Source organism: Triplophysa dalaica, chromosome 4 (genome assembly GCF_015846415.1).
Source record: "Triplophysa dalaica isolate WHDGS20190420 chromosome 4, ASM1584641v1, whole genome shotgun sequence".
Taxonomy (NCBI): domain Eukaryota; kingdom Metazoa; phylum Chordata; class Actinopteri; order Cypriniformes; family Nemacheilidae; genus Triplophysa; species Triplophysa dalaica.
In genome coordinates, this window is record NC_079545.1 from 22,267,613 (window position 1) to 22,284,028 (window position 16,416).

Sequence of the window (16,416 nt, forward strand, 5' to 3'; positions counted from 1 at the left end):
AGGTTGAACTTTTATGCTCGTCCTCTCTGTTTTTGTTATTTCCAGTCTGGCAAACCGTAAAGTTCTGTAAAGCATTTCTTGGTAACGTCAGCAGTTTCCATGGTAATCCCATACATGACATTGTGAAGGCAATGTCTTGTGCAGTGTTGCCCAGGTGACAGGTGAGACAGCAATTTAGGGCATCGTAGCCATGTTGTTGCCCTTAAAGGGATGGTTCACCCAAAGATGAAAATTCTGTCATCATTTATTCACCCTCAGATGGTTCCAAATCCAAACCTGTATACATTTTCTTTGTTCTGATAAACATAAAGGAAGATATTTGGAAGAATGTCAATAACCAACAGATCTCATCCCCCATTGACATATTTTTATCCCTACTATGGGAGTAGATGGGGGATGATATCTGTTTGGTTACTGACATTCTTCCAAATGTGCTCTTCTAAACGTATTCTTCTTTCTACTATTTCTAAAATGATCAGTTCTGGTCCTTGAATCTGATCGGTTGAGCAGAGTTCTAAACTACCATTATTTATAACGGCTGACCGCATTACATAGCCTATATATCACTTTTATTTACTTTATTTTATGAAACCTGGCTACGCATATGTAACCGTTTTATAAATGCACTAAAGCCCCGTGAAGCAGTGGGTTACAGTCCATTTGATAAGAGCTAAGGGGGTTTATGGCAGGTAATCCGCTTAGCGTCGTCCCACAACGTCCTTAGCTGTTATAATATGCACTGTAACCCACTGCTCCGCGGGGCTTATTGCTTGATAGAATAATACTAAATTGGTCTTTGTCTTAACCTTAGAACAGAGGGTTTCGAACTAAGATTGCAAGGGGGCTCTAGAAAATGTCAAGGAACAAAGATAAAGCAAAAATTGTAAAAGCCTACTCACTATTTCTTAGTTTTATACATGCATTGTTTATGTTTATAGCCTAATTGGATCTTACAAGTACATTTTTCTCACTATAGTTTATACTTTTATCTCACTTTGAATTAAAAATGCCATTTAAGGGGTTATAAAAGCAACAGTTACAATGGGTAAGTAAATAAAAATGTTATAATGTTTTTTTAACTGAAATGAGCCTGTATCAAACCTCTTGTAACCCGCGCACCTCCGCAAATTGATGGGGAGTTGGTAGTTGACGCAGGCCGTTGCGCTATTATTCAGGCTTCAGGCTCATGCATTGTACATAGGACAATAATCCAGCAGAAAAAGTAAATCACCAAGAGGGCTCAGGGAGCGACTGAGTTTATATTGAGCGAGCAGAATTTTGAGAAAGGTGCTCTCCGCTCCGCAAGAAATAGCCTACTAAAGAGTAGGTAGCATATGGTTTTTAAGGTCCTACTTTGGTTTATGGAGTGTCCAACAACAAGTTTATGTACATACAATGTGTAAAAACACTATGATGTCTTAATAATCGGCAGTTATTCGTACCTTACTTCTTGACTGACTCTCAAATGATTCGTTCCACGATTCATCCGTCTTGGTCCCTCCTACCCGCTAACCTGTATCATGAGATTGGTCAGATGGTGTAGTCTGTTGTGATTGGTCAAACGCATTCATCGTTGTCGCAAATGGAACGCTTACCATCATTCCAGGATTACAGTTTAAATGTGGTTGGATATCATATTATATGTGTAGCTAGAGATGGCGGCGATTTTACCACACCAATTTGAGCCCGAGTCTGACGAGGAAGCTTCAGAAGACGCTGATCCACAACAAACTACACCACGACTGGAGCAGGATGTTTGTCAGTGGCAAGTGACAACTCTTGTCATAAAAACTCCCAGTGTGACAACATACATGTTGTGCTTTTGCTCATCAATGAAATAAAATATTATTTTTTCTTAAAATACTGTTAATACATTAGTTATACTATTATTTCGTCTTAACTGTGCGTTGTCATGGTACATGGAGCATTTCAGAAAGTCGACGTTATGAAAAATTATTGTAGTTTCACCCAAATATATCTATATAGGTGGACGTGCGGCAAATATGTCAAAATGCAAAGTTAATAGCAAGATAAACAAATGATTATCTTGCTATTAACACCCCAGAAATAACGGTACATGCTAATGTTAGCGTTATATGCATTAGCTAAACACAGATATAAGGTACGAAAATATTTCTTGAAGTTAAGACAAAAATCTAAATTCACACTTACGTTTGGATTCGGTGGAGCTAAAAGGTCCAAATAGAGTTGGTATTGTCCCCGAAGGATAGTCGCTTCACATACCCTGCCGTGAAAGCGGCATGATTAATAAACCAATCTTCGGTGAAATGATGCGCGCACAGTACAACCATGGGGTTATACTCCTTTGGTATAGAAATACGTTTTCACGGCAGTCTCAGCAAAACGTAGGCGGGGACTATGTGTAGTGACGTAGATACACAGGTGAACTAGACAACGTCACGTTTGTGTGATTCAGAGTCGACTCCCATTTTTACAAGCAAATAACTTTATTTATTCACCTTCGGACTTACTTGGCAGACAGCTTACTTTCAAACACGGCAACATAACAGACTGGATGAAATGTATTTTTTATGATCTAATGCTACGTACTCTTTAACACTTCGCTCACATGTTCTGACTCGCACCACACAAGTCAGGAAGGAGAGAAGACCATAAGCGCAGTTTATCCACTATTTATTCGATCACAGATACAGTCATTGTCACGGATGGATAAAAAACATTTTTGACGCCAAATACTTGGGCGGCCCGTCTAGGTATATTTATGGCCGCCCAAGTATTTGGCGTCAAAAATGTTTTTTGGGACACTCTGGTCTATATCTGGCACAATGTTTTAGAACGGGGAAATTTGCGACCAGTATATTACTTACTTTAAAACTTGTAATAGTGTAACTTGTGGTGGCCGAAATTCACATGGGGGACTACAGTTGAGGATGTATTTTAGATTTTTGAAGCATGCGTGTTTGCATATAATGCCACTATGTGTATTAATGAAATGTATTTAGGGTTTAGAAGCAAATTCATATATAAAACCTGGAAATCCTCTTCCTTTTGTGGTGGAACTCAGACCTCACTTGAAAATGACTCCCTGGACTCCACCCCCCCTTGTTCCCCATTACCAGTCCTGATTCTAACAGTTGTAGTTCATTGTTTCTTCAAAATATGCCTATAATCTCACAAAGAGTTGAATTGCTTTTCAAGTCTAGTAATTCTGTATTAACTGTATAAACTATGTTAAATATTCCACTTGTCATGTCGCCAAGCAGTGACCACAAACAGAGCTTATTATGTGGCCACAGATTGCATCTTATCAAAAAAAACTATAGGCAGGTCTTATTCATGGTGATGTGAATAATGAAAGCGAGTTTAATTGATATATTCTGAATGTTTTTTAATCAACTGATAAATATCTTTGTAATCATTAACTACATAATTAATTTCTTTGAGGAATAAAGAGCTTAAATAAAGCGTAACGCTCATTGTGTAATCAAACTGTGCCCTTTATTTTCTTAAATCAACAGAACAGAAAGAGTGTATAATGTATTATCATATTAATTTCATTAATTCAAACCCCTCTCTCTCTTTCTCAGAGCTGGAGGCAAAAGAGGCTTGTGATTGGCTCCGAGCAGCAGGTTTTCCTCAGTATGCTCAATTCTATGAAGGTATCAAACTCTACTGCAAACATCTTTCTTCTGTATTTCCACACCCTCTCCTTCTTTCACCCCTGAACATTGTGTGTGAATTTGTTTTTTTTTTGGTCTTCTGGTGTTCCCCATCTCATTTTAGAAAAGAGCAGGGATGTTACATCTCCCTCTCTCTCTCTCTCTCTCTCTCTCTCTCTCGCTCACCCTCCCTCTCTCTCTGTTCCTGTTCAGGACTGAATGGATGGAAGCACTTCACTGCAGAAAGCTTAAATGTTATTGTTATGTTTCAGGCTTAGTGATGGGGGAAATGGGCTTGAGACCAGATGGCTTTTGGTTCAAATCCCTTTTGGGTTGTGAGTGTAAAGCCATGCTGAACCACAGAGTTTTCTACAGCACAGGTGCTAAAGGAGCTTGTTTTAGTCCTGATGGGCTCTTTGCCCTCCAGAAGTTGATTTTCAACAATTTCACATATGCTGAAGAAAAACAAATCTGGGAATGTCATGCAGACTTGGTTTACAGGCTGCAGGGATTGGAACCATTTAAAATGGACGTCTAAACTTGAATGAAGTCTTTAGACTATTTTAAGACTAGCTTAATAAGGAAACCATTTGTCAGGAGTTATTCAAACTTATTTTTTTACTTGAAACACAAAATGCAAATCTTTGAATTTTGCGATGCTCCATATAATGATTGTGAGCTTGAGAATGGCAAAGATGTGGCACAAAAGTATCATTTAAATAGTAGTATGACTTGTGTGCTATATTTAGTGAATTCTGAAGTCATGCAGTTGCTGTGTGATGAACAGTCCAACATATTTTTATCCTGATACTGATAATGAGTTCTTTAACTGTTGCTGAATATTTGACATAAGTGGCATCAAACACCATTTGGTCTTGGATGTCTCACGACCAACTGCTGGACGTGTTGCACTTGATAACCTAATATTGTGTAGCCACAAACACAATATTAATGTCATTTTGGAGCTTAACAGTACCTGTCCTCATTCATGTTCATCGTATGGTAAAAACGGGTCTGCATCCAAGTTTGGAATGACACGAGATTATTTTTCTTTTTAGGGTGAACAAATTCTTTTAATCTTTTAACCAAAAATCTCAAACTGTATTCTAACAGCTTTTAAAGCTGCCTTCCAGGAAACCATTTTTAATGATGGGTGGTCTCAAAGTTTAGTTTTATGAAAATGGGATTCTGTCACTGAAGTTGTTTTTCATAAAGCATGCGTACCTGTGACCCAGACGATAACAAATTCTAAATTCTAATATTAGCCTGCTCAAATTTCACAGGCGGGACTAAACCTGCACCTGAATGCAGATAAAGCTGTTTTCTTTAGGCACCCCAGGCCCGTGAATATAAATCTACGGTTTTTATTTTCTTTTACGATTTTTTTATCCATCATTAAATAATGGTTCACTTTTGATATACATGGAAGGCTGTAGTTTCATATGCATGGAATTAAACAGTAATATTAACAAGGGTTTTTCTTATAAGAAATGCATAAACATTTGGATAAAACAGTTTGGATAAAAATGACAGTCAAATGCGTAAATTTAAGCACAAGACCTTTAAAAAAACATTACAATGCTGATCGGATTTAAGAAAGAAAAGAACATTACAGCTGTCCATGTTTTGTTTTTTAAACCCTGCCCGCTTATGAAAATTGCAAAGCAGGATGCAATAGCGCATCTATTCATTTGTCTCATTGAAGCAACCTGACAAACACCTGCCATCTGCTCGACTTCCTCTGACAGAGTTGTGTATTTTTCTGCAGCATGTCACAGACTAAACGCAGTGCCCTCCTTTCATTGGTTCTTGACCTGCGTCGGCTGTGACAGAAACAGGGATGTGCTGAATTAAAGATGCCGCGGTGTCGCGTAGGGCTCCGTATTGGAGATATTCTTATACTGTTATATATCAAAGAAGACTTGAACTCATTCATCCCTGTGGCATTTGCATAAAAATATCTTTAAAGGAACCATGGAAAGGATTTAACGTTAAAAAAAGACTTTGATGCAGTGACTGATCACTAAATAACGGCTGTGAATCGTGAGAGGTCATTATTGAGGGATTCTGTGATTTCTTTTGTCTATTCATGTACGGCTTTGCCATAACTGCTATAGAGGTTTCCCACTTTTATCTCAGCATCCTCCCATGACGCTCTATTAAAAACTCTGTAGTTGGTGCTGTGTTGTTAAACCGCAGGGTTCCTGGTGCGAATGGTTTTACTCTTTGTAGCCTCTCAGTGGCAAGTAAGTTGTATTAAAAATGGCTCATGGTGCGCTGCACGTGAGTCAGTCATGCCAATTTATTTCCATATACATGTAATCTGTTGACAGTTTATTCCATTGCAATGTCGTGTTCGTCTATGCCATCCAGCTATATGCAGGGCTGCAGACTAACATTTGAGAGAGGTGGCAATGGTGCTATCAAGTTATCCAGTTGGTGGGACCAGCCATTCATTTGGTAGCACCAGAGTCAACACTAAAACTTGTATTAAACTTGTGTTTAATACATTAATAAATCAATTTGAAATTTAATAGATCAATTAGAAATGAATACAAATCATTGTTTATTATTAAATTATTTGTAATGTATATGTAAGCTCTCTTTCAACACTTTATCATCTTTAAAGCACATTTTTCTTAAAGCTACTTTATTCCTTTATTTATTGTGAACAACTCACACACTCAATTCCTTTAAAGGGACAGTTCACCCAAAAATAAAAATGTTGTCTTCATTTATTCATTTGTTTCAAAACTGTATACATTTATTTGTTCTGTTGAACACAAAGAAATATATTTGGAGGAATGTTAGCAATTTTCAGTTCTGGGACATTATCAATTACCATAGTAGAAAACATTTTTGTATTTTTTTTGATATCTTGAAGAATTTAGGAAAACAAACAGTTCTGGGGCACCTTTGATTATCATTTCATTTTTCTTTGTACGGCAGTCAAATATGTCCCAGAACTGAAAATTACAAACATTCCTCCAGTTATGCTGTTTACGCCGGGTGATAACTGCGAGACTTTAGTCTCAGACCTTGGAGAATTTAAACCACTTGTGAAGCCCTATGTTAAAAATATATGTGTTATCATGGATTGTGATTTTAAACTGGACTAACTCAGTAGTTAAATCTATTTTTTTCCAAATGGGACAACTTACTAAGGTGAAATCTTTCCTGTCTCCTAAAGACTTGGAAAGAATTTTACATATTTTTATTTAGACTCATGGACTACTGTAAAGCCTATATATAGGCGTTAGTCAGGCTTCCATTTCCAGATTGCAGATGGTCCAGAATGCGGCTGCACGTCTGGTTGACTGGCACACGAAAGCGGGAACATATTTCCCCTGTGCTTGCCTCTCTTCACTGGCTACAGGTGCATTTTAAGATTAATTTTAGTTTTTGTCTTTAAATCTCTCGATGGTTTAGCCCCTAAATATTTGTCTGATTTGGTTAAGCCGTATACTCCACTAAGAGCTCTTAGGTCTGCTGACCATTTGCTTTTGGCTGAGAGTTGGGGTTACCGGGCATTTGCAATGGCGGCCCCAAAGCTCTGGAATAGCTTGCCCCTCTACATTAGACAGGCTCAGACACTTTTTTTAAAATCTAGTCTTAAAACCTATTTTTACAGTTTGGGATTTGACACTATGTGAGAGCTGCATCCATGTAGGCTATTGATTTATTGTTTTTCTGTTGACCGGTTTTATTATTGATCATACTCTCGAATGCATGAACAGCACTTTGTTAAACATGTGATGTTCTTTAAAAAGTGCTTTATAAATAAACTTTGACTTGACTTGAGATATGAAATCACATGAGGGTGAGTAAATAATGTCATAATTTTCATTTTTGGGTGAACTATCTTTTTAATATCAGTGTGGGTGTTATGGGCCCGTCCTTTGTTGTTTAATTAACAATGTAAACCGAGATCTTTATTATGTTGCTGCCCCTTTAAGAGCTTGGGCACTGTACTGTAACACGCATGCATTTTGTTTCCCAACTACAAGGATTCTTGTTAATATGGGAACTTTGAAACGGACATAAAAACTCAAAATTAAGTAACAAAGCTTGAAAGAGAACTCCCTTTATTATTTGTGCTCTGACTCCCTGAGTGCGCACATATCTCAAACAACCCGTGAGACCTGAAGGCTTTTAGGGATTATTCTTCATGAAAGCTGCATTGATACATGTTTGGCTTTACATTTACATTTATGCATTTTGCAGATGCTTTGATCAATAGTGACTCGCAAATAAATAGGATTTAACGTGATGTTAAATCCTATTAGTATTGTTAGAGAGCTTTATACAATAGAACAGGGCTTAAAGTTTAAACACGTTTCCTGCTTTAGCCTCAAATGTACACAATACACGCAACACATTTCGTTATCTTTGCTGTTTTGTGCCTTAGCCGGGAAATTATTTTATTCTGCAGGCGGAAAACAAATTTAAGTTTTAAGATTGAGTTCTTCACTAGTTTGGTCTGTCGGTCCTTCCGCTTCATCATAGCATTACATTCGCTTCTTACATCCATTGAGCATCTCCTTTAAGCAGACAAGAAGACTGATTTACAAAGTATTTGACCGTGTGAGGAAAAAAGAATGATGGGTGTTCATTGAACCACACTGAAAAGGACACTTACAGTACTTAATAACTTTTTGAGAGGAGGAGATTGAAAGAAGAGTTGTGATGTACAATTGAAACTTCTCCTGCTGAACTAATGAAATGTCAGCTTGGTTCAGACTGACACTGAATGTGCCGTATTATATTAGAGATGGCTGGCTTGGTTTAAAGTTGTCTTTGTGTGTCATCGGGTTAGTATAGTTTTACTTTGTTCTTGCTATGATTTGAGCTGTTGGAAATAAATGCTCTTTGGGAGTCATTTGTTGGATCTGCGTTTTCTCAGAAAGGAAGGAGGTCAAAACAAAACCTGGAAATGGGACACCTCAGCAGTGTTAAAGTGCACGCGCACACACATAGCCATACAAACAATAAACAGGTATACACATGCTGAACTGTTTTTCATCTTTGTTCAGTCTAAAATAGGGCCACCCAGAGTTTAGTGCTGTTTGTCATCTTTTTAATAGACCGTCAACTGCTTAATTTAAGATGTGACTGCCATTACAGTGTGTGCATTTCCACTCTGTGGTCCATAAAAAAACGAGACATTACGTAAATCAACGAAACGTCAGGAAATTTTACCGCAATTTAATAATTATTTCACTGTCAGAATGTACACTCACCTAAAGAATTATTAGGAACACCTGTTCAATTTCTCATTAATGCAATTATGGTGGTGGTGTAATGGTGTGAGGGATGTTTTCTTGGAACACTTTAGTTCCCTTAGTGCCAATTGGGCATCGTTTAAATGCCACTGCCTACCTGAGCATTGTTTCTGACCATGTCCATCCCTTTATGACCACCATGTACCCATCCTCTGATGGCTACTTCCAGCAGGATAATGCACCATGTCACAAAGCTCAAATCATTTCAAATTGGTTTCATGAACATGAGTACACTGTACTAAGATCTCAACCCAGTAGAGCATCTTTGGGATGTGGTGGAACGGGAGCTTCGTGCATCCCACAAATCTCCATCAACTGCAAGATGCTATCTAATCAATATGGGGCAACATTTCTAAAGAATGCTTTCAGCACCTTGTTGAATCAATGCCACGTAGAATAAAGGCAGTTCTGAAGGCGAAAGGGGGTCAAACACAGTATTAGTATGGTGTTCCTAATAATCCTTTAGGTGAGTGTATATGAATAGTGATACTTATTCTTTGTCTATTACTGATGTCTGGGTAGCCCAGAGAACGGCTCATAATTACTCTTAAGCACAGAATTAAACATTCTGTTATTGACACAGCAAACATTCAGTGACGTAAGTGGCTAAAAAATTTGTGATAAAGGAACAGTCACCTAAAAATGAAAATTCTGTCTTCATTTACTCACCCTCAAGTTGTTCGGTATTTGTATACATTTATTTTTTCTGATGTACTCCGAGAAAGATATTTGGAAGAATGTTTCCAGCAGCATAGTTGGAAAAATTGCTTTTAAATTTTTTGTTGTTCTGTTAAAAAGATAATTTGAAGAATGTTGAAAAGCAGACCATTCTGGGTCACTTTTGACTACCATTGTAATTTTTCCTACTATGGTAGTCAATGGTGGCCAAGACTGTTTGGTTACAAGCATTCTTCCAAATATCTTTCTGTGTTCATCAGGAAAAATACATTTATACAGATTTGAAACCTCTTGAGGGTGTGTAAATGATGACAGAGTTATCATTTTTGGGTGCACTGTCCCTTTAAATCCAACAAAGGACATTTCAACCATCAACTGTTGCCTGTTTCTGTTTAATTTTTTTTTTTTTTTACAGTGAAACAATTTTTCTAATTAGTATTAATAACATAAAACATTTGCTAAAGTTTCATTGAGTCATGTCTTGTTTTTATAGACCACGGTCTATTTTCTAGAGAGTGTAAACTTATTGTTGTTGCTGTTATATTAAGATGGTGGTTGGTGAATGTGCACCATAAAGTTAATATGAAATACACTAGAACAGTACAGACCTGATTTAGGGTTACAAATTCTATTAGTGACCAATTCATTGGGTGATGTGTATTTTCCGTGGTGTGATATCTTTTGTGTTCCTTTGTGTCATTACGGTCTCGTGATTATTTGCAATATTTATAGCAGTGCTGACAGTGTCTATTTCCTGGTTTGTTTATTGTTTAACTAATCTGGCTAAAGTTGAGTTTTTTTTCTGCAACTAACAGTAACAATGAAATTGATATTAAGTGATTATTTTGAGCCTATGTGACATGCTTTATGAAACTATACTGTATTTAGTTAAATACAATAAAGAAAAACAGTGTATTAGATCAATAGTCTGCTACAATTGTGCATGTAGATAAACAACAAATATAATCATTGTGCTCATTTAGTGATAACAGTGTGGGCATTTTAATTAAATAATAACTGTATTTTTATAATAAGTATAATTATGACGGAAATATTTGCCTCATCAAAATATTGATATGTATGTTTTTGCTTTGAAAAGTTTCATTTTGTCAAAGGGCTAAACCATATTGGGATTTTTTTTATTTCATCAGTGTAATGTTGCGTATGACTAATCTTTCTTCCTCTATTACTTGTATTCTTTACTAACCACTGTCCTTAATGTTACATTTGATCTCAGTAGGCTTTAATTAGCCTCATTATGTACGTGTTCAGTTATTAATTAATTCAGTTATACTTCTGTCTGTGCTCAGCCTCTCTGTTTCCCATTGAGATCTCCGCCGTGAGGAGAGACCATGAGTTTCTGGATCATGACTCTCTCAAGGCATTATGCAGGTGAGAAATTTATTACTTATTCATGTCAATAGAAATTGAATGTAACATTCTTCTTTAGAACAGTGTCTTCTAGTGTGAGTTCTTACTCATATTTTCATGATGAATGCAGTGGGTACCAGGTGAATAAAACGTAAGACCCTCATAACATGACATTTATGTTTTTCGGCGTACATTCAACATTGTGAGTCATGTGTCATGGGATGGCATCTCATTTATTGCATTTTTTAAATGATCATCTATGATCACCATGGAGACGGTGTGTCAAGGCCTCGCTGTGCTTTATTGTTCTATGAATTTCCTATTTATCCTGAACTTTATTCTAGTTTTCTTTTCATTCAACCATGTGGAATAAGTGATTATGTGACCGGTCACACCTGCAGAAATCATGAAGCGAATGGCCTTTTCTACAAAGATAGTGAATAAACTGAAAAGAGGAAATTACATTTCCCAGGGTGCAACTGGTGCCGCTGGTCCTTGGGAGATAGACGAAGAGAGATGGAGAGAATATACCATCTGGTCTAAAGCAGCGAGTGATGCACAGTTTAAAGAAAACTGAGAGCGAAAACACACAAGGACAGCTCCATTAAGAAAAACGCACACGCATAGCTGAAGCGGAAATACTGAAATACTACAGCATATGTATGTAAACAAGTCGATAAAAAAGTACATTTAAAGAAAAGAAACCTGCATATTATGGGTTTGTATTGAGTGCAAAATTTTGGCTTCAGTATGATACGGTGCTACTGGTAGCTACCACCTAAATTCAAAACTAAACTGATGAAATAGTACGGCTGTCAACAACTAATTGTTAATAGTTTTTATAAATATTCAAATATTTTTGAAAATCTGTCGAAATACACTGAAAATGGAAATGCTGCTGTTATCTAATTGTCTTATCAATAAAGTCCCCATGATATCCAAATTTAAGTTTTTTGTTTTTAGAATGAATGTGCTAGCTTTAAGGGTACATATAAACTATTGTTCTCCAAAATTCACGATTAAAGCATTCAAAACTTTTTCTACAGTCGCTTACTTCCACCAATTGACCATTTTGCTAAATGTAAACAACACTGGTCCAGAAGCACTTCCTGTTTTCACATATACAATACATCTTAAAGATGTTTGTTGAACATTCTGATTTAGTGCTAAATGTTCTGTTGGTTGTATTGCCTTTAAACTTTTGGGAAGTTAAAGGGGTCACTTGACTCGGCTAAAACAAATATTATTGTTTGCTTTAGATGTAATACAATGTGTATACACGATTTAAGGTTAAAAAACGCTGTATTTTCCACATACCGTGCATGTTTGAATCTCCTCTTTGCTCCGCCTCTCTGAAACGTGCTGATATTTTACAAAGCTCATCGCACTGAAAAGCGAGGTGTGCTATGATTGGCCAGGTCACTAGCGCCTAGTGATTGGTCGAATACTGCACGGAAATGTAACGCCATTTTCAAATATTCGGAACATCAGGCTGCGGCGGTGACGGTAAAATGAGATTTACAAGACCGCCCACCTTACTTGTGTGTAGATTTGGGCGGTTTCAGTCAAATCACTCCACAAACTGACGTCAAGTTGTGGGGGTGTGGTTACACAAGGCTTTTCAGGCAGGTCTGGGTGAGCATTCGCTTTTAGATAAAATACATATTTTGTTCCGACACTTACATTTTTTAAATTTCACGTGTCTAATAGATGCATGGGCAATTATAACACACAAAAGACAAAGAAAAACACATATTTCCGGCGAATGACTCCTTTAAAAAAACGATACAGAAAGGGCATCTACACTAGTTTTGTTTACATTTTGCGAAATGGTCGATAGACGGTTTCATCAGACGCGTGTGCCTGACCCAAAGTTAACTTCTGGTCAGTGTTTGGTTATAGTTCTGGATGGTGGTTAATAATATAACTTCATTATATATTTAATTTATATGAATATTTTATTGTATATGTTTATTTCTGTGTCAATGAACATACATCACAATCAACTTAACACTGATTTCTTAAAAGCAAGCTTGGTTCATTGCATAAACTCATAAACATTATCACAGAGACATTTCCACAACCAGAAACATGAAGGACCATGAAATGAAACGTTGCTTGACCTGTCAAAATGGCCTCTTGGGGGGGCCTTTAACTTAAAGCGGACAATGTTTCCAGACCTTCAGTATTTCCTTTTAATCATAGGACATGCATAATTATTTTTTTCACAGGTGATAGTTTTAAAGGTGAACCCTATTTGACAATTCAAGTAGTATTTGTTACTTTTCCATTAAACCCTCCAGCAATTTTTATCAAAAATTTTAATAAAGCCACTGCAAAATTAAGCATTTTTGGCATCAGAAATCACAAAACATCTCTGCAAAATCCTGTGGCGACCTATTGACTTTTACAGCATTAATAGAAAAGTCAATCTTCTCCTCCAAAATCTCTGCAGTGGTTTTGGAATCCACTTTGCCCCATCACACCCCCAACGGCCCTCTTACGTTAGTGAGCTGATGAGCACATCTGTTCATCTCTCTGTCTCAGCAGGTTCCTCGTGCTCTTAAAGATTCCTGACTGTCTCTCTGTGAAGTGGACTCATGCAGCGTCTGTCTCGCCACCTGAGCGGATATGTCAGTCTGCAGCCGCGTTGCCAAATAGCTCAAAGATGAAATGGACTACCAGGGTATCTGAGCAAAATTGCTGAGATGAAATTTCATGCTGTCGGTCAGCTGTTTATTGGAATTTGGTGTGAGAGTCAATAGCCCTGTACTCAATGCGTGTTTCCTGGGCTTTGGCTTTGAAAGCATTATTAAATATCCTTGTTACTGTGGGAAGTGACTTTATTTGCTTATGTATGTGAAAATCATGTTTCACGTTGTGTCCCCTTCATGGGAGCAGGGACCTAGCGATAGAGCTGTCAAACGGTTAATCATGATTAATCACGATTAATCGCATCCAGAATAAAAGTTTGTGTTTTTCAAGCAGAACCTAGTTTCTAAAACAAATTTCTGGGATACATCATATGTATGCATGTGTTTTACAAATAGACAATATGTATAAAATTATATATATATATATACATATATGTATAAACGTGGTGTCAGAGTTAATAGAATTAATAAAAAATAAATGTGTTGAGCAGGCTATTAAACTTTCACTTTATGATGGTGAAACTTTGCAGTTAATCCGCAGGTCACATGCATATAGAATTGTGAATTATTATGCATAATAATTGGCTAATTTGAAAAGTGCTGCTGCATTGGAACGGTTTATTTTTGGTCTGTCATGCCAAAAAACATCATTACGAAATAGCAAAATCCTGTGGCCACCGGGGCCAAACAATGTGTTTGCCTATATGTGTTCAACAGCAATACTGTGGCCATTGGGGCGCAACAAATAAACAGACTCAGTCAAAACAGACCAGATAGATAGAGGCTTTGTATGTGCGGTCGCTTCATTTCTGTGTGTCCATTTTCGCACTTAGATGAGCAAACGGGCAGTTTGGAATATTCTTCATTGCGTCTTGCTGAGACAATCACTGAAAACTAAATTGTTCATCGTCCTTGCATATATACGTTGGAATAATACACACTCAGTGAAATCAAAGTACAGCTGAATGTTCTCTCTTTCTCCATCTCTCTGAGCTCGGCTACTCCCATCAACCGTAAACAGGCCAATAAACAGAAAATGACATGGTGATGAATGTCTGTCTACCTTTAACAAAAGTGCTGTCATGTAAGAGCTGATCAGGTGCAGATGGTGAGAGTGGCGGAGTCACGATCAGACCAAACACGGGATTCATTGATCCATCACTCTGTTGAGCGTGGCATTAATGCAATTCAGCTGGGGTATCATCAGAGCTCGATCAACATCAGACACCCACAAACACTCAATGCTCCTTTTCAACAGAATAAAAAAAAGAATAATTGTGCTTTAAGCCTTGACAGCCGCATGTTAACAGTCACTATTACTATTTGTATTGTGTTTTTGCTGGGAATTGACTTCTGGTGGTTTTGTCCTACAGTTATAACAAGAACATACAACATGTATTTAAAGGTCCATTCACTAAAATCTAGCGGGAAGGTTGCGAATTGCAACCAACCGCTCACTCCACCCCTCCCGTTCAAAACAATGCGACTGCTTACAGAACATTGGAAAGTATATTGACCTGCGGTGTATGTAGATAGAAATAGCTCATTCTAAAGTTATAAAAACATAAGGCTTCATTGTGTTAGTTCTTTATAGACCTATGAAAACATAGTTATGTATATTATATTGCATTTCTGTCAATAGATCCGCCAAACAGTTACACACTGGACCTTTGCTGCTCACACAGAAGTGGGTTTCATTCAGAGTGACACACTGTCCAGTAATTACATAGACATTCTGCTTTGGAGAATCCTGGGGTTCAGTGTCTTGCTCAGGGACACATTGACCCTGTTAACACCCGGTATTAACATCTGCTTTGGGTGAATGGTAAACATTTTTGGTAAACGTTTACCATTGTGCTTGCATCTGGTGTCTTTTGGAGCATCTCGCATAAGTGAACCATTAATAAAACACTGTGTCAAGTTAAAAAATATTTCAACTTTTACTCGCAGCGGCACTCATCAATGTCAGTTTCAGAACACTGGACCAATCAGAAGGTCCCAGAGGCGGGGCAAGCATTGCAAGCTTTTGTTTATAGTAGCAAGTTAATGTGTCATTTCCGTTATTGTGCATTTTGGGGGTTTTTAAACAGTGTAAACGACCATTATAACGATGCATAATTTAAGCTGTTGGATATCTTTTGGGGAAATGTCTGTTTAATGTCATTTTAACACACATAAATCTAAGTGCATTAAGTAACGTACAATTTAACATCAACATAGTGGTATAGAGGCAAAATTATGGATTGCACCTTGTTTCTTTTGTTTATATTTTAAGGTTTTGTATACGTTTATATTTGGGCTCTTTTGGTCCCATGAACACATGTTTTAGTGTATTTAATGTTAATAACAGTGTTAATACAGCCATTGCCGATTCTTGAGTGAATTAATGGATGCCCGCTTCCAGGGCTCAAGCCTACATCCTTTCAGTCACCAGACCATTGACCATTTACATTTACGCATTTGTCAAATGCTTTTATCCGAAGTGACTAACATTGCATTGCATTACTGTGCAATCCCTAGGATCGAAGCCATGACCTTGCTGTTGTTAGCGCCACACTCTCACTACTAAGCTGAGGAAACCACTACGCCACACTTTTCCATTATCCAATAAAATGCATATTATTTACTTTCGTGTTAATTACATGTCAATTTCAATCACAAAATGCTCAATATGTCATTCCCTCTGTGTGTTTGTGTTTAGGAGGCTAATGACCCTGAACAAATGTGCCGCGATGAGCTTGGAGGTTCATTTTCAATGTAAACAGGTAAACAAACACGCTGTCCACTTCT

At 37.3% G+C, this 16,416-nt stretch overlaps 1 protein-coding gene across 3 annotated transcripts in view; it reads left to right on the forward strand.

Annotated features, from left to right (window-relative positions):
- stard8 (StAR-related lipid transfer (START) domain containing 8) overlaps nucleotides 1-16,416 on the forward strand; it is a 59,702-nt gene that overhangs the window by 32,230 nt on the left and 11,056 nt on the right. For all 3 annotated transcript variants that reach the window (XM_056746080.1, XM_056746078.1, XM_056746081.1), the window contains 3 exons: nucleotides 3,570-3,641; nucleotides 10,912-10,993; nucleotides 16,328-16,391. In XM_056746080.1, coding sequence (XP_056602058.1) covers nucleotides 3,570-3,641; nucleotides 10,912-10,993; nucleotides 16,328-16,391 — 218 coding nt within the window. The remainder of the gene's footprint in view (nucleotides 1-3,569; nucleotides 3,642-10,911; nucleotides 10,994-16,327; nucleotides 16,392-16,416) is intronic.